General features: G+C 42.4%; 1 protein-coding gene across 2 annotated transcripts in view; it reads left to right on the top strand.

Annotated features, from left to right (window-relative positions):
• The window catches only part of ABCB7 (ATP binding cassette subfamily B member 7), a 177,075-nt gene that overhangs the window by 52,951 nt on the left and 100,608 nt on the right, over nucleotides 1-23,516 (top strand). For both annotated transcript variants that reach the window (XM_033945786.1, XM_033945784.1), the window contains exons 4-5: nucleotides 1,594-1,713; nucleotides 12,512-12,644. In XM_033945786.1, coding sequence (XP_033801677.1) covers nucleotides 1,594-1,713; nucleotides 12,512-12,644 — 253 coding nt within the window. The remainder of the gene's footprint in view (nucleotides 1-1,593; nucleotides 1,714-12,511; nucleotides 12,645-23,516) is intronic.

Here is a 23,516-nt window from a genome sequence, read left to right as displayed (position 1 = left end):
CAGACTTCTGGGCACGATGGACCACTGGTCTGACCCAGCAGTGGCAATTCTTATGTTCTTAATTTTGCATGAGGTAAAACTCGTTATAGTTTATAAATCTTTCCTTAATTGCTTCTGATAATTTCAGTGCAACAAGCATAAAGTGATGTTTAGATAGTTTTTCACTTTCTGCATGTTGCACTGCTTTCTGCTGTGTATAGCTGAAATTATCAGAAGCAATTAAGGAAAGATTTATAAACTATAACGAGTTTTACCTCATGCAAAATTGTGATTTAGATTCTAATGTAAACTGCAAGAGATGAGATTTTGGTGTAGTCCTCTAGGCTTTTTTGTAGAGGGGAGAATCAATATCTGACTTGTGCCTGAAAAACTTGTGCCTTAAGTGTCCGGTGGTTGTGTCTCCAACCGCCTTTAGCTCTCACCTCCTTCAGCACCAGACTCAACCGCCATCATAGATCAAGCAGTCACTGCCAGGAGAGGTACCGAATTTCGCAAGAGTTCACAAGATAACATACACATGTACAAGCTGCATTGCCTCCAATGGTTACCTACGTTCTGGAACATTACTCGCCTCACTGCTGTAACCTCACGCAAGCGCTTTCTTGCGTCTATACGTGATTGTCCTCTCCACTCCACCTCACAATCGCGTACAGATGCAGGAAAGCCTCAGAATAGTACCTGGCGGGCCGCAAGTTTGAGACCAAAAGGTATTTCTCATGCAGGCAAACTTGGGTCATCCCTCCCCTTTAGAACCACTGAGATCTGGAATAACCTTACTTCCCCGCTCCGAACCTCAAGCTCCCTCCAACTTTTCTGTAAACACCTAAAAACCTGGCTATTCTCAAAACTGTAACACTTCTCCCCTCTTAGGCCTCTCCCTCCACCCCTCCCTTCTACACCTACTCTTAAACTCCCCACTGGAGTTCTCTCTCACCCTATTTCCTGTAAACCGTGCCGAGCTCTGCATCTGCGGAGATGGTGCGGTATATAAACCCAAAGTTTAGTTTAATTTAGTTTAGCTATGAAGAGTTGTAACATATTCATGTATTATAAAGTTTGTGTAAACCAGTGATCTCAAACTCTTTGCAGGGCCACATTTTGGATTTGTAGATACTTGGATGGCTTCAGAAAAAATAGTTAATGTCTTATTAAAGAAATGACAATTTTGCATGAGGTAACTCTTTATAGTTTATAAATCTTTCCTTTTGGCTAAGTCTTAATAATAATATTATAATTTATAACTAAAGAGACATATGATAAACTGTTTTATTTTACTTTTGTGATTATGATAAACATACCGATGGCCTCAAAATAGTACCTGGCGAACCGCATATGGTTCCCGGGCCACGAATTTGAGACCGCTGGTGTAGACACAAACAGAACAGACACACATTTATACCTTTGAAGCAGGTACATTTTGTGAGAATTTGTGCTTTAAGGATCATTGCAGGAGCTTTTTTTCCCCTCTATAAAAGTTTGTAGAAAATAAGGCATTTTTTTCAACTTCTACATAGGTACCTTTTTATGAAATGATCCCCGGTGTTTGTGGTTTTATGCTCTGATGGTTGTCTGTTTTAACTTCTTCCCTTTCAGTTGAAAGATATAGACTCCCGGAAAATACTGAAGGCAATGTTTACTTATGTTTGGCCCAAAGACCGGCCAGACCTACGAGCCAGAGTAGCTATATCCCTTGGGCTTTTAGCAGGTGCAAAGGTAAGTATTTGTTTTATTTAATGTTAAACATGGTTTGCTTTATTTTTGGCGAGTGACAATGACTGCTTGGCTGTATTTTAAGCTTAGTCTTGTTTACTAATTTGTGTTGGGTTTTTTTTAACATGAAATTTTATTGAAAAGTTTATATCAAAATACAAACAAGAAAATAATAAGGTATAAAACCTAACACCAATACAAATGGAGTAGTAATGTATGAAAAATAGTAATACAATAAAAGATTATTGTGAACTACTCAATAAGAACATATTGCACGAATCATGAGGGGAAAGATAAAGAAGGAAGGGAGGAGGGGAAAGAGATTAAAGAAAACCAAAAAGAAGAAAAAGAATAGATCCCTCAGAGGCCAAAGAGAGAAAGGAGAAGAAATAGTGAGAGACATATGACACTCAGAAAAGTGAAGAATTAGAAAAGTTATAAAGATTGCAAAATAGGTCTCAAAAATGGCCCATTTCTGGACAAATTTATTGTTCGGAGGCTGAGACGTTTGTGTTGCAATAGCACAGATTGCCACCAAAAATGAATGTTTAACAAATCAAAAGATTTCCAGTTAGGCAGAATTAATCGTAGAGCAATTATTAAAAGAGTGTTAAACAAGGTGTGTTGAGAGTCAGGAAGTTGAATAGTAGGAGCCTCTGACTTGAGCAGAACTAGAAGCTTGTAGAGTACTCCCCCGATATTTGCGGGGGTTCCGTTCCTGGAACCCCTGCGAATGCTGAAAATCCGCGAATATGGTTTTTAGCGGGGGAGATAGGGAAGGGCAGCCGGAGAGGGCAGCTGGAGCGCCAGCGAGTGAAGGAAATCGCTCGCGGTATGCTCCGACCACCTCTTCCTGCACTAAAGTCGGGCCTCACCAATCAGGAGCTGCTTTGACACTGTATTGTGAAAACAACCAGATTTTTAAACTTTTTCGAAATTGAAATTGATCTACCAGTCTTAGAGAATCTGGAAGTCCATTCCAAATTCTCACCAATTTAAAGTAAAAGATTTATTAAGCTTTCCAGTGCATTTAATACCTTTCAGAGAAGGAAATGCTAATTTGTGAATTGTAATTCTTGAATAGTAGAATCTAAAGGAATTCCCACTAAGGGGAATCAAAGAGTCAAATATTCCATAAAGGAATTTGAAAACCACACATGCACACTTGAACTGGATCCTATGATGGACCGGAAGCCAATGGAGTTTTTCTCAGCATATTTTTCTTAGACCACAAATGTAAGGGGTGAAAACCCAAAATCAGAAGGAGTTCTATTAATAGATGAAAATAAAGAAAAAACAAAAGGCCTTAACACATACAGCCTTATCTAACTCTATCCGTTCTCTCTTATACCTTAATGATCTTCTTTAAGTCTATAAAGGCCTTCAACTGGTCTGGTTCATAAAACATATATTTCAAACAACCAAGTTTAATAAAGCATTTACAGGGATAAGATAACCTCAAAATTGCTCCCAAATTCAGAACTTCTTGTCTATAAGAAAGAAACACCTTCCTAAGCTCCTATGTTATTTTAGTTGCATCTGGGTATATCCACACCCTATGTCCACAGAAAGGCATCTTTAAATTATGAAAATAGATTCTCATCAAATTATTTAAGTATCAAAGTAGATCTCCGAATAGTTTCCAAGATAGTCCTCTAGTATTGCTGAAAGGTTATTTAAATCCAACTTCTGTAGAATATTCTGAGGTTATCCTCTGTCCACTTTCTTTGATATGTTCAGATAATACTTTGTTCAAAAGAGGTATCATTTCAGGGGAAACTTCAATTAAGTATTTCTTAAATAGAACAAAAATAGGTAATACGCCAAGTTGTATGTAAAAGTTCGAGACTCGAAGATTTAGCCTTCTATTATAATTCTCCATCTGTTCTATCCTTCTATGAATCTGAATCTGGTGTTTTATCACCATTGATCTAAAATCCTGGAGGACCTGACCTTCAGCAGTTACTTGCTGTATCTTGCTAGAGGACTCTTGTTTCACCTCTTCCATTGTTTTAGTCATTGTATCCACTTTTAAAAGTAAAGAGGTTACCTCATTAGACGATTTTTTAACTGTAGAAGTCAAATCCTTTAAAGCCTTCCAAATAGATTCCAGGGTGACCATCGTGGATGAGCCCAATGTTTTTTCTTCTTCAGCTCCCTCATTATCTAATTCTCGGCTTCTAGAATACCGCTCTTCGTCCCCTCCTAGGAACACAATTGCTTGCTCTCCATTCAACTGATGTTCCTGCGGTTGAACGGCTGAGGAAGCCGGACATGAAGGTGTGAATAGATCGGGGGGGGGGGGGGGGTTAAGCTGACATCATGCTCCAGGGAGCTAACTGCTCCTTCCAGCTAGATCAACGTGGAGCTTCTTCTAACCCCCACAGTTTGTGGGATAGCTGTATTCCCGGCAAAGAACTGATCAATTTTTTTTTTTTTTTCTGCACCACTGAGTCTGCCTGGGCTGGAGAGGACAAAGCCCGAACCACTCCTTTTCTCTTAGTACGTGACATAGTAGAACAACAATAGAAGAAAAAGAGATGAAGAAAAATGTGGCACAACCTTCACAATCAAGCCGCTCAGCTGGAGCGTGCCACCATCTTTGTTATGCCCCCAAACACTATATTAGCTTAATGAAATGTAAACTACATTAGATGCTTTTTGTTAATGCGGTATATCAGATGTTAAATAAACTTGGAAACATTTTACCATTCCTATTACCTTCCTCTCAAATTCCATGTGATACAGAGATGAATGATTGGGAATCCAGCTGCGTGATAGATTTGAGTAAAGAAGTGAGGTGAACATGGGTTGGGGGAGAGGGTTGCAGAGAGTGTGGAACATTGTTGGAAGGGAGGTTATGTTTGTCAAGTTGTATGTTAAAATAATACAATATGGTTTGGACAGACAGGGCTTTTTCACTCCCTATTAGCTTTCTTGATACCATACCATACTTTACCATATTGTTTGATGTTACAAGTACAAGAGATCTTAACAGATGCTCAGCTGTCTGTCCCATTTGAAATGTTCTACAAGATGATATGAGGGAGATTGAGCTTTATGCACAAAAATGGATCACAGATGTTTTTAGTGAGCTCAGTGAGAGCTTAAATGTAACCGTTTAGTGCTATGTTTTTGTGGATAACTTTCAGATAAGTACCCCTCTATACTGGAAATTTAATCAGAAATCCAGGTCCAAATATCAACCTTCTTGTCTGATATTGCTTCCTAGATGTCTCACTGCCATCTGAAAATTAACTTGGTCAAGACAAAGCTGCTTATCTGGCCACCTAAATCCCACTTCTCCCCTTTGTTATCCTCCTGGTTCATTCAGCTCTTCCTTAATGTCATCTGACTTTCTGCACATTGACTGCCAAAACCTGTCATTTCTTTGCCTCTAACATCACAAAAATCTCATCCTTTCTGAACACACTCCTTACGGTTCTCCCACTTAAACCTTATCTCTTTTGCGCTCTCTCTCCTTCAGTTTGTTCAAAATTCTGCTCCACAGCTTTCTTCTGCCCCTGTCCTTCCACTCACATAATCCCTCTCCTCAAGTCACTTCATTGGCTCTCTATCTGTTTCTGCATAAGTTTCCAAGTTTTATTTAAAATTTGATAAAACGCTTATAAACATTTCTAAGCGATTTATATTAAAAAGTTAGGGTAAGAACACAGACCATACTGAAAGACAAGACAGTCACAGGGCAAAAAAGGAGAGAGGGTAGAACTACAAATGTGATAGGAAAAAGGGTAAAAAATGTAAGGGTAGCCTAAGACCTACAAGTGCATTTATTTTGCAGCTTCTCTTTACCTTTCCCCTCTTATATGACTACTACTATTAATTATTTCTATAGCGCTACCAGACACACGCAGCGCTGCACAGAGTCACAAAGAAGAAGAAAACTGTCTCTGTTCCAAAGAGCTTACAATCTAAACAGCCAAGACGGACAAACAGGATGTCATGGATACAGTTAAGGGGACCGGTTAATCTGGAGGGCAGAGGGGAGTACAGGGCAATCAAGCCATTGTGACATCACTGATGAGGTTGGCTCTTATTGGTGGAATGAGGCTTTATGACATCACAATCTCTGCTCTGCTTTAGAGAGTTGCGCAGGGACAGAAATCCCACCCATCCCTGTCCCTGCCAGGATCCTCTCCGTCCCCGCCAGGATCCTCTCCGTCCCCACCCGTCCCCGCCAGGATCCTCTCCGTCCCTACAAGGAATTACCTCCATCCCCGCCCATCCCCATAAAAAGCAGCAATTACTTCTGACAGGATCATAAATTCCACAGTTTCTTTTGTGTTTGTGCAGCTGTTTTCCTTGTGGAATCTCTTTGGTGGAACCCTTTTTTTGTTATCTGTTCAGGTAAGGCTGACGTGTCCATTATATTTTATGGACGAACCCTGCTTCCAAAGCCTTCCATCCCCGTGGGAGTCCCGTTGGCTAGAGGGGGGTCCCCGTGGGAGTCCCGTGGGTTAGGGGGGGGGGGATTCCTGTGATCCCCGTTCCCGTGCAGACCTCTACTCTGCTTCCCAAAGAAACTTCACACTACTACTATGAATTATTTCTATAACGCTACCAGACGTACACAGCGCTGTACAGAGTCACAAAGAAGACAGTCCCTGCTCCAAAGAGCTTATAATCTAAACAGACAAGACAGACAAACAGGATGCTATGGATACAGTTAAAGGGAATGGTTAATCAGCTAGCTGGGTTGGAGGGCAGAGGAGTAGGTTTAAGGATTGAAGACTATATCAAAAAGGTGGGTTTTCAGTCTGCTATATCTCTCCTCAGGAGCTTTGTTTGAGTAAGTCACTTTTACCTATGTCCTTTTTTCACTGTCTACTCTGTTTGCTGCACCTGGGTCGGTGCATCTTAGTGAAATCCAGGCTAAAAGCCCATCTGTTTTTTGAGGCTGCTTTTAAATCTTTAGCTCTTTCTTCTGTTTATACCTGTGTTTCATTTTGTACAATAAATGAAATGTCCTAATCCTGTGTATCCTGCTTGCCTTGTCGAGATTGTAAGCTTTGTGATGCATGGACTATCTTTTCTGTGTGTATGTACAGTGCTGCTTCTAGTAACACTATAGAAATTTATTTTTATTTTATTTTTTCAATTTTCTATACTGTTTTTCCAGGGGAGCTCAGAATGGTTTACATTAATTTATCCAGGTACTTAAGCATTTTTCCCTGTTTGTCCTGGTGGGTACACAATCTGTCTAATGTACCTGGGGCAATGGAAGGGTTAAATGACTTGCCCAGGGTCACAAGGAACCCACAACCTCAGGGTGCTGAGGCTGTAGCTTTAACCACTGCGCCAATCTAGACATCAAAATATAGTAAAAGTGAGGCAAGTGTAGGACAATCGAGCCATTGTGACATCACTGACGAGGTTGGCTCTTATTGGTGGAATGAGGCATTATGACATCACAATACCAGCTCTGGTTACCAGACAGAACTTTTCTCACTATTTATTTATTCAATTTTCTATACTGTTCTCCCAGGAGAGCTCAGAATGGTTTACGTTAATTTATTCAGGTACTTAAAACGTTTTTTTCCTGTCTGTCTTGAATGGCTCACAATCTATCTAATGTACCTGGGGCAAGGGGGGGGGAAATTAAGTGACTTGCCCAGAGTCACAAGGAGCAGTGTGGGTTTGAACCCACAACGAGGTGCTGAGGCTGTAGCTTTAACCACTGTTCCACACTCTCCCACATCTATAAGAAAGAAGATTACTGAGATAAGAGCCTAATCTTTTTTTCTAGTGCAATGTGTCTAGTGGTCATGAAATATTAGAGATGTAGTAATAGTGAGATGGTTGATATACTTTTGTGTGTTAAATCCAGACAAAGGGAAGCAGTAGTTAGTGCTGCTATAAGTCTGTAACCAGACTGAGAATGAGAGAGAGATTCTTGGGCGTGAGTGTCAATGATGCAGCTCTCAGTATGACCAATGGATGGATTGAGTCAACCAAGTTTATTACAAAACAGCAAAAAGCTATGACAAACGGTGAAGTTGAAGGCTCATACTGCAAAAGTCTATACCTGTGGTACACTATGATGAAAGGACTTTATACGGCCTGTGTTTCGACTACTGTATTTTTTGCACTATAAGACGCACCTAGGTTTAGAGGAGGAAAACAAGAAAAAAAATATTCTGAACCAAATGGTGTACTAATATTTAATAAAATATAGCAGAATAATATTTCAAGAACCATCATCACTGTCATTAGCAAATGAGGAGAGACTTTAAGGTTCAAGCACTCGTCTAGATTTCTGTCCCCTGTCCCCGCTCTGGTGGTCTTGTGGTAGGCCAGGACAGGAGGGTTCCGTCCCGGCTGACTAACAATTTTTTACCCCTCTCCCCGGTACCTTTTTCCACCTTTTAAAATCCTGGTGGTCCAATGGTGTATTGGCAGGAGCAAGCGTCCTGTGCTCCTGCCCCGCGCTGAGCCTCTCCCTCGCTGGATGGCTACCTCAGATCTCACAGCCTGCGGCGCAAAAGGCAGGAGCGAGCTTTTCAAGCACTCGTCTAGATTTCTGTACCCTGTCCCCCCTCTGGTGGTCTTGTGGTAGGCCAGGACAGGAGGGTTCCGTCCCGGCTGACTAACAATTTTTTACCCCTCTCCCCGGTACCTTTTTCCACCTTTTAAAATCCTGGTGGTCCAATGGTGAATTGGCAGGAGCAAGCGTCCTGTGCTCCTGCCCCGCGCTGAGCCTCTCCCTCGCTGGATGGCTACCTCAGATCTCACAGCCTGCGGCGCAAAAGGCAGGAGCGAGCTTTTCACGCTCCAGCCTGTGCCCGCGCAGCTCCCTAAATGGCTTTCGTCAGTTCTCATGAGATCTGAGGCAGCCATCCAGCGAGGGAGGGGCTCAGCATGGGGCAGGAGCGCAAAAAGTTCACTCCTTTTGATACACCGCTGGACCACCAGGATTAAAAAAGGCAAATAAAGGTATAAGTTTCCCTAGCAGACAGCCGGGTGCTCACCTAAATTAGCCACGTGGAATGCCGGCTAAAAGACACTAAGGAAAACACTGCACCTCATGGTCTGTGATGCAATATTCGTTCCATAAGACACACAGACATTTCTACCCACTTTTTTTGGGGGAAAAAGTGTCTTATGGAGCGAAAAATATGGTAATTAGTAAGTAGCCTTCCTCAGGGGTTTGATACTGTCCAGCCAACAAATTTAAGCAAAACAGCAAAAATAGTCAGGTGATGCCACAACTTGGTGCTTCTATGAGAAATGAAGCTCTTGGTGTGTTTACTTTGGGCTAGATTCACTAACCTGAATCAATCCAATCCTATCCGATCCGACACATTCACCAACAGCCTTTATGCAGATGTACGTGATCGGAGGCCCACCCCACCAGACAGATCCTGACACATGCTCAGACCATTGTCTTTGCCTGTAGATGGTCTGCACATGTGCTTGCTCCCTGTGGTATAACTTTTTTTTTTTTTTTTTTACTTTTTACTCCTGAGCCCGTGGTTTTAACCCATGGGTTTAAAGCAGGGCTGCACTGCAGCGTGTTCTGGAACAGAACGCGCCATAGTGCAGCCCCGCGTTAAAACCACGGGCTCGTACTTCAGGGAAGGGCAGCAGATAGCAGGGGAGGCAGAGAGCAGGTTCTATTTCGGGGCGGCAGAGAACCAGTTTGGAGAGGCAGAGAGCAGGTTTCTTGCAGGGCTGGCAGGACAGTCGGAAAGGACGTGAGCAACTGGTCCCCAGCAGTCGCTTCTTTTTGGATCGGCCAGCCCAGTCGGTGTTTCCGATTTTGTTTAGTGAATCACGTCCTTCCTACTTTGCATGCCGTTTCCCCTCATTTGCATGCGCAGATTGGATAGGATCGGATGTTGATCGGCCGCAAGGTTAGTGAATCGGGTCGGGGAAAAATTGGGTCGCTAAACGATCACAAACACGATCGGTGGGCTTAGTGACTTAGCCCTTTTGACTTTTTAGATTTAATATGCACAATAGGAACAACAAAGCCCATGAGGGTTAGTAACAGTCTCTCTTTCCCTCATTGTTGCTTTAATCCTTGTAAGGCTAATGAATTTCCTAAAATGAAAAATCGATAAATGAGGTGGTGAGAATCCTTGACTCTGAAGGGAATGTTATGCCACAATGCCTTATTTTTTTGATTCATGTTTTATCCTCAGGGAATTGGAACTTCTGTAACCTGAGATCCCACCGTTACAATTTATTAAAACAGAATACTACAGTCAGTTTGTGGAAAGTCACTGCTTAAATTAATTTCAAAGTGCGTGAAGAAGCTCAAGACCTGTCCAGTATTGGAAATGATCTGAATTATTTTTAGAAGGCTGTCTCACTGGGGAATCTTTTTTTTATTTTGTTATTTTTTAGGTTTTTTTTTAGCTTTTTTTTGGTTTGTTGTTAAAACTACCCAGAAATAAAATGTAATATTTGCATCTTTCAAGTTTTGTTTTATGGTTGTAGGATTTTTTCCCCCTCTTGCTGCCCTTAGAAACTGGTTTAGTCTTTACTCCCATAATGTTGATGCAAACATTGTAAATGTCAGTTATTGCAAGGATTGAAAACATTGGTGCTGGCCAACAGTTTTTGGTGTTGGGAATTTTTTTGTGCTAGTTTTTTAAAAACTGTTTTGAGGCACGTTACTAGTGAGAGCAGCTATTTATTATGCATCTGTCTGCCTCTACACTTTGCATGTTGGCTCAGTTTAAAGTACATATGCACAGCTGTACATTTCTAGTCGAGCAGCTGTGTACACTGCATGCAAAGCAGGACAGGAATCCAAAGAATGTTGAGAGGAGGAACCGGTCTTTGCTGCCACAGCTGTTACTTGCCAAGTTTGCTGGCCCTGCAGCAGCTGGAACCCAGAAAGCCAGGGGTCGATGAGCCAGAGTGTATGCCATTGCTAATGCGATCAGTCAGTGCATCCCATGTTTGCTTATCCATAATAGTTTTGTTGGGGGTGTGTTCTGCATTATCAGGTGAAAGAGCAATAATGGACACTGTTTTTTTGGGTTTTTTGCCAGCTAGCAATGTGTAGAATAGAGGCAAGGCTTGTGGCTTGTGCCTTGCGTGCATCAAATTTACTGTGAACCTAGACTGGATGGTTCTTGGTTCTTGCTAGTTGAGGCAAATGGCAGCTCAGCAGCGAGTGGGCAATACATGGGGTGCTTTATTTGTAGCATAAATCAGGTGTTTTAGGATGAGTCAAACTTGATCAGCACTTGGGGAAGGGTCACAGTATTACTACCTGCAAGCTATGATCCCTCTAAGCCAGGGGTGTCAAAGTCCTTCCTCGAGGGCTGCAATCCAGTCGGGTTTTCAGGATTTCCCCAATGAATATGCATGAGATCTATTAGCATACAATGAAAGCAGTGCATGCAAATAGATCTCATGCATATTCATTGGGGAAATCCTGAAAACCTGACTGGATTGTGGCCCTCGAGGAGGGACTTTGACACCCGTGATCTAGTGAGTAGGGTGGATGGTCTATGCCAGGGGTGTCAAAGTCCCTCCTCAAGGGCTGCAATTCAGTCGGGTTTTCAGGATTTCCCCAATGAATATGCATGAGATCTATTAGCATACAATGAAAGCAGTGCATGCAAATAGATCTCATTGGGGAAATCCTGAAAACGCGACTGGATTGCGGCCCTCGAGGAGGGACTTTGACACCTCAGCTCTAAGTAGAGTACGTGAGCAATGGTCGTTATATGGTTGCTCAGAAAAATACCGACCTGATCTGACTTGCAAACAAAATTAAACTATTAAAAATTAATTAAAATAAATCAATTACCATATGTGTGATGGTTGTTTGTGCTGTAAATACAAATGCATAGCTAATTCTGGGATTAGACCTTTTTGCTCATACTTAAAAAGATTTGCACCCACCCGGCCACTCCTTGAGGGAGCATTGCATGTGAACCAATATGATCAGACAGTATTTCAAGGAGGCAGCTGCTGGCACTGTGTGAGATGGAATCTGTGGTGGTTGTTGCAGGGAGGGGGAGAAATTGGGGAGAAGAAACGGGCAGATGCTGGTAGTTAGACGAAAGTATGGTCAAAGCAGGTAGTGCTTAGTTTTGTATCATAAACCTTGCAGAGCCAGGGGAGTAATAATCACCCGCTACTTTGTGCCTGGTAGGTGGCAGGAGCTGGAGCTGGGACAAGGGGAAATTGATGCTGGGTAGAGAGAAAGTATGACACTGGAAAATTGTTTGGGGTCAGTGTGTGGAATCCATCTAATATGTCACCCACAATTTTTTTTTGCCAATATAAATACACTGATAAAAGCCTTAATTGCCTCACAAATCCCTAAAATTCTAAACACACACCTAGGATCAGAGGAAGCCCTAGTCCACAACTAACTTTAAAAAAAAAAAAAAAAGATTTTCCTTCAGTTTTAGCCTTTATGCCAAGTTTTCTGGAACTTTGTATTTGTGTTGGCAGCTAAGAATGTCCGGTTGGCTTTTTATGCTTTAATCACATATGAAGCTTAGGGCTCCTTTTACGAAGGTGCATTAGGGCCTTACCGTACGCACTAGCCGCTACCGCCTCCTCTTGAGCAGGCAGTAGTTTTTCGGCTAGCACACCTTCGTAAAAGGAGCCCTTCGTGTCCAAGCATGCCGAATTCTGTCTGTCCATGGTTTCTTCCATCTTCTGCCTTTGCATCTTTCATAACAGACGAAGGTGTATCTTGATAACTAAGTCAATATTATAGAACCCATTATGAAATATGAATTAATAACACAATTATCAGAGATAAGTATTTAATACACCATGGGCTCATTTCTCTCTGTCTTTGCAGGCAATGAATATAGTGGTTCCCTTCATGTTTAAATATGCAGTCGACAATCTCAACCAGATGTCGGGGAACATGCTCAACCTGAGTGATGCATCAAATACAGTCGTAACTATGGCAACAGCTGTTCTGATTGGCTGTAAGTGTGATTCTTTAATCTGTCAACAGGTGTTGACTTTCTCTGTAAAGGTTTTGGACTATTGTACTGCAGCTGACCTTTATCTTGCTAAGGCTTTTTTTTTTAAAAGCATTTTGAATATATGTACATTTATTCTTCTCTGACATACAGTGGGGTGTATGTGTATATGTGTATATATACTAGTCTTTAAGCCGTTACATTAACGGGTGCTAGAATAGATGTGTGTGTCTGTCTTTCTTTCTCTCTTTCTTTTCTCAGCTGTCTACCACCATCCCTTCCCTGCTCCCCCTGTCCAGCAGCAGCCCTTCTCCCTTCCTTTTACCTTCCCCCTGTCCAGCAGCACCGTTTCCCTGCTCCCCCTGTCCAGCAGCAGCCCTTCTCCCTTCCTTTTAGCCCCCCCGTCCAGCAGCACCCCTTCCCCCTTTGTTTTACCTCCCCCCTGTCCAGCAGCACCTCTTCCCTGCTCCCCCTGTCCAGCAGCAGCCCTTCTCCCTTCCTTTTACCCCACTCCGTCCAGTAGCACCCCTTTCCCCTTTGTTTTACCTCCCCCCTGTCCAGCAACACCTCTTCCCTGCTCCCCCTGTCCAGCAGTAGGCCTTATCCCTTCCTTTTACCCCCCTGTCCAGCAGCACCGTTTCCCTGCTCCCCCTGTCCAGCAGCAGTCCTTCTCCCTTCCTTTTAGCCCCCCCGTCCAGCAGCACCTCTTCCCTGCTCCCCTTGTCCAGCAGCAGCCCTTCTCCCTTCCTTTTACCCCACCTGCCCAGCAGCACCCCTTCCCTCTTTGTTTTACCTCCCCCCTGTCCAGCTGCACCTCTTCCCTGCTCCCCCTGTCCAGCAGTAGGCCTTCTCCCTTCCTTTTACCCCCCACTCGTCCAGCAGCACCTCTTCCCTGCTCCCCCTGTCCAGCAGCAGCCCTTCTCCCTTCCTTTTACCCCACCTGCCCAGCAGCACCCCTTCCCTCTTTGTTTTACCTCCCCCCTGTCCAGCTGCACCTCTTCCCTGCTCCCCCTGTCCAGCAGCAGTCCTTCTCCCTTCCTTTTAGCCCCCCCGTCCAGCAGCACTTCTTCCCTGCTCCCCCTGTCCACCAACAGCCCTTCTCCCTTCCTTTTACCCCACCTGCCCAGCAGCACCCCTTCCCTCTTTGTTTTACCTCCCCCCTGTCCAGCTGCACCTCTTCCCTGCTCCCCCTGTCCAGCAGTAGGCCTTCTCCCTTCCTTTTACCCCCCCTGTCCAGCAGCACCGTTTTCCTGCTCCCCCTGTCCAGCAGCAGTCCTTCTCCCTTCCTTTTACCCCCCACGCGTCCAGCAGCACCTCTTCCCTGCTCCCCCTGTCCAGCAGCACCCCTTCCCCCTTTGTTTTACCACCCCTGTCCAGCAGCACCTCTTCCCTGCTCCTGTCCAGCAGCAGCCCTTCTCCCTTCCTTTTACCCCCGTCCAGCAGCACCCCTTTCCCCTTTGTTTTACCTCCCCTCTGTCCAGCAGCACCTCTTCCTTGCTCCCCCTGTCCAGCACTAGGCCTTATCCCTTCCTTTTAGCCCCCCGTCCAGCAGCACCCCTTCCCCCTTTGTTTTACCACCCCTGTCCAGCAGCAGCCCGTCTCCCTTCCTTTTACCCCCCCGTCCAGCAGCACCCCTTTCCCCTTTGTTTTACCTCCCCCCTGCCAAGCAGCACCTCTTTCTTGCTCCCCATGTCCAGCAGTAGGCCTTCTCCTTTCCCTGCTCCCCCTGTCCAGCATCCACTAGCCCAGGCAGCCTCGGGGCTTTTGCTAGGCCGGCCCAACTCGCATTATTGAAGTGGGCCGGCCTAGCAATGCCCCGCGGCTGCTGCGTTTGCTAGTCTGGGGGTGAGAAGAGGCGTCCCGGCAGAGCAAGAGTCAAACCGCCACCGCCGCTCAAATCGCTGCATGCACCGCAAGCCGCCCCATGTGCCTGAAATTTGGCACAGAGGCACACATCATGCTGTCAGGGAACACATGGTTGTAAGTGCACATGTGCACTTAGGGTTTTATTATAGAGGATATATTTATTTATTTATTTATTTGTGGAGTACTTTTTATTTTTTTTTTTTTGAGCAAACTGATCATCAGTGGGTACCTGAAATAAATAGTCATATTTTGGGGGGGGTTTTATGCAAGAAGTTTCTTGACAATCTAAAGAAGTAAAACTGCAAAAGGAAAAAAAGACAAAATTAATTAATAACAAACGTGTGTTTTGCAGCTAGTTCAGCAATGGCTGTGCATTTAGCGATAGGATTAAAAAGATATGCTACCATTGTGTGTTTTCCATTGGCTACCAGTTGAGCTTTGTTTAAAAGTTTAAGATTTTGGCTTTGTGTATAAGGCTCTGTATACGGGATGCACTGCAGTATCTCTCCAGATGCATCCAATTTCAAGACACTATCTGGTCTCTGAGATTATCAGACAGGGATGCTTCATTTTCCTCCTCTGTCAGATTCATTTATCAGGAATGTTTAGATTAGTGAATGACACGGGGACAAATTTTCCCTATCTCCGAGGGAACTCATTTTCTCTTCCTGTCCCAGAGAGTTCTTTTCCCGTCCCTGCGCCATTCCTGAAATCTCTGTCCTCATCTGTACGAGCCTCAAACACTTTAAAATCATGTGTTCGAGGCTTGTGCGGTTAAGGCAGAACTTACAGGAATGGGACAGGGAGAGCAACAAAACTCGCGGGGACGGGAAAAATTTGTCCCTGTGTCATTCTCTAGTTTAGATATCTGGGCTCTTCACTTTGGAATAGGTTTCCACAAGATTTTCAAAAGGAGTCTAGCTAAATCAGATTTCCTAAGAAATGAAAGCATAATTTGTTTGGGGTTTTTTTTTTGTACAATAATTTGATCTTACTGCTTGATTTTATGTGAGGGTTTTGAAGTTTATTATCATTTTACTATTTATTGTATATGATTTAGAATTTGAAATTGAAATGTCAACAAAGTAAAAGTAGGGTAGAAAAGATTACTTCACTCCTGGATATGGTATCTAACAAGTCCATCCAGTTGATTATAATATCCTGTGGAGATATATAACCCAACATAGTGCCATGTTTTGGCGAAAGAAGTGCCTTCTTCAGGGGTTAGTAACTAAAATCTGTGTGGAGCATAAAAAAAATGAAATAAATGCCAAATAATAACCATACATAATAAGTAATGTTGATTATGAAATTTAAGATATTTAAACATAAAAGGTAGAATGTATTTAATAAATGTTATAAGAATTATTAGAAACATACAAAATAGATAAATATTGAAATATATATTAGAAAACACATCAATATTTGAAAATACATTTAAAAGTAGATGGTATGCCTATTAATTGAACACAATATCATGAATTGGAAAACATTTCTCATAAATTAAAAATAAAATAGTTCCATTAACCACAATATCATGAATTGGAAAGTGTTTCTCATAAAAAAAAATACATGTATTTAAAGATAAACAGATGTCCAAGGTATAAATAAAGGGTAGATCACAAGCCTTCCTATCTTACTTATGAGAAAAAAGTAAAAATGTGAAAGAAAAGGAAAATTGCACAGCCATGAAAGAGTGAGCAGCTTTAGTCCTTTGTATGCAAACTTGTCCCACCATCTAGAGTTACAGTAAGATACACATTTCATCCTCGGTAGACTTATGTAGAAAGCTACTGTACATCAGCCTTTTCTTGAAGTTCTCTCCTTGCCATGGTCGATGGTGACTTGCTTTCTGTCAAATATTGCTATCGCATGCTTTTAGCTAAAGATTAAACCTGATAGGAAATGTGTGTGTTATGTTCATGCAGCATGATTAAGTTATCAAATATCATATATACTCAGATATAAACTGACCCGAATATAAACCGAGGTAACCTTTTTTCCCCCCCAAAAAGGAGGAAAAAGGTTGACTTGAATATAAACCAGAGGGCGGGGGGGGGGGGGTGTTATATTCAAGTGTCCTGTCTTGCACCCAGTCCTCCTTTCCTTCTTCTCCTTTCTACCCAGCCCCCGATACCCACTACAGGCCTACCTGAAGTCCTGAAAGCCCAGCGGTGAGCCGGGACGGGAGCAATCCTTCACGCATCCTGTCCCAGCCGACTCTAAACTATCCCACCTCCCTGTTCCCTGTAGACCTTACTTTTAAAGCCCTGGTGGTCTAGCAGTGAAGTGGGGCAGGTGCGATCTTCCTGCACTCCCGCTGTGTGAGAGCCACGATCAAAAATGCCTGCCACGAGTTCCCTCGGTCTTGACAAAGAAATAGGGGCATAATATGGGACAATTGGCATATTCAGAGGACATCCTTGAAAAAGCCATGAGTTGAAACGTGTCAGAGGTGGTCCCCAGCCGACATTTTCAATAAAGTTCAGATAAGTCCTTTTTTAAATGAAAACAATTTTTTATTGAACTACCTAAAAAAACAGGAAAAAATGTAATAGACGATACAATAGATCAGGGCTGCCCAAGTCCAGTCCTCGAGATCTACTGGCAGGTGAGGTTTTCAGGATATCCACAATGAATATGCATGAGAGAGATTTGCATACCAAGAAGGCAGTGCAGGCGGATATCCTGAAAACCTGGCCTGCCAGTAGATCTCGAGGACCGGACTTGGGCAGCCCTGCAATAGATGTTCAAAAATGTTCCACGTAATATACAGCAACAATACCCAGCACAATAACCCCCCCCTTCCCCTCCCAAGAAGGACAGAGAAGAAAAAGAAAAAAAAACATGCAGGAAAGAAGAAAACAAAACTCAGTCCTTAATTTTGTTCTTCGATTATTTGCACTTGGGGTGGGAGGATATTATTAATTAGAATATGGTAAGTTTTTTGCGATAATCTATGCTTTTGTGCTTTATTAAAAAATCATTGGGTAGAATTTCACGACACTGTGATACTTATAAACTGTTATCTTATCGTAATTATTCGTTGTTATTTTCTAATACATGCGGCCCATTCCTAACAGGGCCTCTCGGACATCACCCACCAAAATGTACATCTTAAACTCTTGCTCAGCAATTTGTATTTCTATTTTCTTGCTTTCTTAAAATCTCTGCTCACTGTATCTCCTCTGAATATCTGCTTATTGTATTCCGCTGAATGTCCAGCTATCTTGATTGTAAATCGCCTAGAAGTCGCAAGATTGTGGCGGTATAGAAAAATAAAGTTATTATTATTATTATTATGTTATGAATACTTGTAAGTTGAATGTGCTTTTATTGTATTATTATATTGCACTATTAAAGTTTAGAAAATTACTAAAACATAAGAACATAAGAAGTTGCCACCACTGGCAGACCAGAGGTCCATCACGCCCAGCGGTCCGCTCCCACGGTGGCCCATCAGGTCTGTGACCTGTGAAGTAGTTCCTGACCATTTCTGTAACCTACCTCTACATCTATCTGTAACCCTCAATCCCCTCATCCTTTAGGAACCTATCTAAACCTTCCTTGAAACCCTGTAGTGTGCTCTGGCCTACACAACCTTCTGTCCTCCTTAGCCCTCTCCCCATCAGAGGATTTCTAAACACGATATATGGAACAAGCCAAAAGAGGAAACAAAGAACACAGTAGGAAGTACAATATTTGTTCCAGGGGCAGAGAACAAGTATCCCCCAAGGCCAATTCCCCCCCCCCCCAAATATACAAGAAAAGAGTAAGTGTTTCATCCTCCCCCCAAGAGGAGGAGATCTGAACAGGACCAAAATGAAAACAGGACAATCAGGGCCCTGGACTCTGATGAGCCCCAAGAGACGAAATATAAGACCTCCCCCCCTCAAAGCCCCCACCCCCCAGGAACAAAAAAGATAAGTCTCTTTTTTAGATAAATTTATAAAACAAAGAAACAAAAAAAAAAATTAAAAAGGGAAATGTTTGTAGAGGTTATTAAATAGAATAATTAAACTATATGTGAGGATTTTTAAAAATGAAATTTAGTAAGGTCAGACATATGTTTAATCATATATGAAGTTTAGTGTCCAAGCTGTAAAAAATTAACTGTCCAGTTTTTAACATCTTTCCTTTCTCTTACCTTTTAAACAGACTCCAGCACAAATCTTTGTAAAGGTTTATCTAAACTTTGCTCTTTTAATGTTCCATCTGCTTTATTATGGCTGAAGCCAGTCACTGCAGGAGCCAAGTAAGCTCAGGAAAAGTCAGGAAAGCCAGCACCAGACAATCATACAAAGCCCTGCCCAGCCAGACTGAAAGTTGATGGGCAAAGCTTAGGAAATGCCAACTCCTCATCTAATCTGCAATTTCTATGCCTAACTAGGCTCAAGGCGACTTACAATTTAGAGAATCCCAATAGGAATCAAGGGAGAGGAGATGCTGTGTGGAAGTCTCAGGGGAAGATGAGGCAGCAATATTGAAAAATACAAAACCGTCATTGGATATACACACAGTGCACAGGTGTGAGGTACCCTTGGTTGATTTAGATCAGAGATCGTAATATCTGGGATAGCGAGGTAAGCGGTCTTTGGTGGTGTTTGTTGAGGTATCAACAGAGTATTTACTTTGTTTTTTTTTATATATAAATCTTTATTGATTTTTAAACTTTGACAGTGCAATACAATTACTTGAACATAAACATTTCATAAAACGCACTAGTAAATTCATAATTTATATATAAAACGATCATTTTCTCCCCCCTCCTCTCAATTATTAATACAAGAAGACATATGCGATTACAATATTATAATTAAGAAATGTTACTAATCAAAATACATTTCCTTCCCCCCCCCCGGATGTGTAAGGAAATCCAACAAAAAAATACGTGTCAATTATTGCGATGCAACAGATGCAGTCAATGGGTTCCACACTTTACTAAACCCCAAACACTCCGCATTCATTCTCTCATATTTATTTTCAAGGAGGAGTGACTTTAGTTTCTTCTGAAATTTGAGGTAGTTTGGGCAGTTTTATTTTATTTTTTTTAAAGGTTTTACACATATAGGCTTTTATACTGAGAACTGACTTCACCACTGTTCCCTCTGTGGTTTGCAGGATTGAATTGGATTTATTCATTTGGATATACTGCTATCGACATAGGTATTGAGCGGTACCCAGCACAGACAATTTATTACATTACATTACATTACATTAGGGATTTCTATTCCGCCATTACCTTGCGGTTCAAGGCGGATTACAAAAGGTTAATTTAAAAAAGACAGAATTACAATGATTAGCCAGAGAGGTAAGTTGTAGATCTTAAGAGCATTTAGAGGTCTTGTTGTTATTGCTGTTTCAGGAATTTCTTGAAAAGTGTGGTTTTTATTTCTTTTCTGAACGTCCTATAGTCTGGGGTGGTCATCAGAAGGTTGGAGATCTGGTTGTCCAGCCTTGCGGCTTGAGTGGCTAGGAGGCCGTCGTGTAGTTTTGTTCTTTTTACTTCTTTGATTGGGGGGGGTATGAATGGGGAGTGCGTTTTTCTGTGTCTGGTACTGGGTGCTTGGATGAGGCGATTGTTCAGGTATGATGGGCTGTCTCCGTGTAGGGTTTTAAATAGTATGCAGTAGAATTTAAATTGGATTCTTTCCTGGATTGGGAGCCAATGTGAGTTGATGAAGGCTTCAGTGATGTGGTCGTGTTTTCTCAATGAGTAGATGAGTCTCAAAGCTGTATTTTGGATTGTTTGGAGTTGTTTAATCATGGTTACAGGGCAAGGAAGGAAGAGGATGTTGCAGTAGTCCAATATACCTAGTATTAGGGATTGTACTATAAGTTGGAATTGTGTTCTTTCAAAGAATTTTCGGACTTGTCTCAGGTTTCTCATGATTGCGAATGATTTTTGAATTGTTTTATTTATTTGCGGTTGCATTGTGCAGCATCTGTCTATGGTCATGCCTAGTAGTTTTATGGTGGTTTGGATGGGATATTTGGTTGCGTTTATGTCTAGGATGGTTGTGGTTTGGATCTTGTCATTTTCTAGGAGGATGAATTTGGTTTTGTCTTGGTTGAGTTTAAGTTTGTGATTTTCCATCCAGGTTGTGACTGCTTCAAGTGTTTGGTGAAGTTTGTCTGTCATGGTAGGTTTAGAATGATCGTATGGGACGAGGATGGTGATGTCATCCGCATAACTATAGGAGGTTATGCCTAGATTATCCAGATGCGTTCCTAGAGAAGCAGTGTAGAGATTGAAGAGGGTAGGGGATAGTGGAGATCCTTGTGGTACGCCGCAGGGGTTTGACCAGGATTCTGACTTTTCTTTGTTTGATTTTACACTGTAGGTTCTGAGTTTTAGGAATCCTTCAAACCAGGAGTATACTTTGTCTGAGATGCCTATTGCATCTAAGATCTGTAGAAGGATGTTGTGGTCTACTAGGTCGAATGCCGCCGATAGGTCCAGTTGTATGAGTAGCATTTTTTTCCCTGTACTAAGTTGTTGTCTGACGGTATCCATAAGGGAGCCTAGTAGTGTCTCTGTGCTGAAGTTTGTTCTGAAGCCTGATTGCATGGGGTGGAGTAGGTTATGGTCCTCTATGTAATTGGTGAGGAGTTTGGCTACTAGGCCTTCTATAATTTTGACATATAGCGGAATTGAGGCTATAGGTCTGAAGTTAGATGGAAGGTTTTGTGGTGCTTTTGGGTCTTTTTGGATTGGGGTGATGACAATTTCGCTGAGGTCAGCAGGGAATGTGCCTTCTGTGAGCGTGAATTGGATCCATTGTAGAGTTATGGTGCGGAATTTTATACTAGAGGTGGTAAGGAGATATGAGGGGCAATGGTTGAGGTCACAGGAGGCATGGCTGTATTTTTTGTAGAATTTGTTGAATTCTGACCATTGTATGTTAGGGAATTGAGTCCAAATTCTGTCTGCTGCGATTGCCTCTTTTCCTGTAGGGTGGATTGTGATTGGATTTTGATGGGATGGGTTAAGGATGAGTGTGGCTCTGGTGTTGGTGATTTTGTTCTTGAAGTGTTCTGCTAAGAGGGTGGGTGATGGTGGAGGTGTGTTCGTGGTGGTAGTGTATGGTTTGGTGTCTGTTAATTCTTTCAGGATTTGGAATATTTTTTTGGAATCTTGGGTTTCCGTGCCTATGAGATTAGTATAGTAGCTTTTCCTCTTATCTTTTAGTAGATTTTTGTATTGTTTGTTGATTTTTTTCCAGTCGGTTTTTGTTTGATCTTGGTTCTTTTTTCTCCATTTTCTTTCTAATCTTCTACACTGTCTTTTGAGTTGGAGTAATTCATTATCAAACCATTGGTCTGATTTCCTGCTGGTTCTGGTTTTGGTTTGTAGGGGTGCCAGATCATCAAGGATGTTGGTGGATACATTTTTCCAGTGGGAGATGAAGTTTTTTGGGTCGCAGTCTTGGATAGTTTCGTCTACATTTGACCAGAAAATGGTTGGGTCGATATGTTTGCGTGAGGTATATGTGGTTTTTTTTGATTGAGGTGTGTGTTTGGTTTTGGTCCAATTGATGTTGAAGTTATAAATGTGGTGGTCTGACCATAGGGATGGGGACCATGTTCCGTTAGGAGTTTGGATTGCTGGATTGGATGGTTGGTGAGACATGAATGCAGCAATGTCCAGTTGATGACCTTTTTCATGAGTGGTTTGTGGGTTTAGGATCTGGAAGGATAAGGCATTGAGGAAGGATAGACAGTTATTTGCTGGTGTGGAGGTTGTGTCTTCTAGGTGTAGGTTTAGGTCTCCTAGGATGAGGTTATATTCAGCTGTTAGTGAGTTTAGGTAGATGAAGTTTTCAAATTTATAACAATTACAAAGAGCACCATAGCAACACAAGCACAATATAGAAACAAAAAAGCTACTGAGCTATATTAAAATTACTAGCATTACCCGTAATATTGTTCAAATAGAATTGTCTCAATTAACTTACGAAAAGCTGGATAAGCAAGATCACTATAAAAACCGTCCAAAAGTTCCAAAGTGCAGGTCCAACATAAGAAAAGACTGCTCCTAGTTGACAAAAGCTTGACCTCTTTAGAAAGAAGAATGCCATGACCTTGATGCAATATATTTGGAAAGTTTCTTCAACAAATTATTCTGTTTGTCCTAAATGCCAAGTCTTGAACATCAAGCATAGCAATTTAAATTCTCTGCATTTGACAACAGGAAGCCAATGCAAATCGGTGACGGGACAAAAGCGCGCGAGACTTCGGCACGCCGACAAAAGCGTGCGAGACTTCGGTGCGCCAACATTGCAGCGCAGACAGTTTGGCGCAAGACCCCAGCGCGCGTTGCCTAAAAAGTGACTTTTAAAGAGCTATGATGAGGGGTGTGGGGGGGAACCCCCCACTTTACATCATACTCTTTGTGCTGCCTTTGGGGGGGGTGCAACCCCCCAAATTATAGAAAAATTTAACTTTTTCCTAAAAAATTTGGAAAAAGTTAAGTTTACTCTATAATGGAGGGTTCCAATCCCCCCTCAACGGCAGCGCGAAGAGTATGAAGTAAACGGGGGGGGGGGGGGGGGGGGGGGGTTCCCCACTCACACCCCGCGTCTGAGCTCTTTAAAAGTCACTTTTTAGGTCTTGCGCTGATTTGTCTGTGCTGCAATGTCGGCGTGCCAAAGTCCCGCGCGCGAATGACTATGAACCATGCAAATCATACAAAACTGGGGTAACAGGCTCAGTTTTCTTCGCTCCTGTAAGAAGTCGAGCTGCAGTGTTCTGATTAAGCGGTAAGCGCTGCAAGTTGGCTTTATTAGATTCAAGAAAGAGTATTGCAATGATCCAGTTGACTTGTAATAATAGCATGGATTAACTTTGTCAAATTATTGCTTGTCAGTATGGATTTTAACTGATGCAACATATGCAGACTTGGCCACATGGCCTATTAAGGTTTAAAACTTAAATCAGCATCTCAACAAACTCCTAGATGCCCTTCTCTGTGGGTTAAAATGTGTGCAGCCAGCAGACTACGCCGAT

This window comes from Geotrypetes seraphini, chromosome 5 (assembly GCF_902459505.1).
Source record: "Geotrypetes seraphini chromosome 5, aGeoSer1.1, whole genome shotgun sequence".
NCBI classification, from domain to species: domain Eukaryota; kingdom Metazoa; phylum Chordata; class Amphibia; order Gymnophiona; family Dermophiidae; genus Geotrypetes; species Geotrypetes seraphini.
Note: the sequence above shows the minus strand (reverse complement) of the source record. Positions and strands in the feature narration are given on the sequence as shown.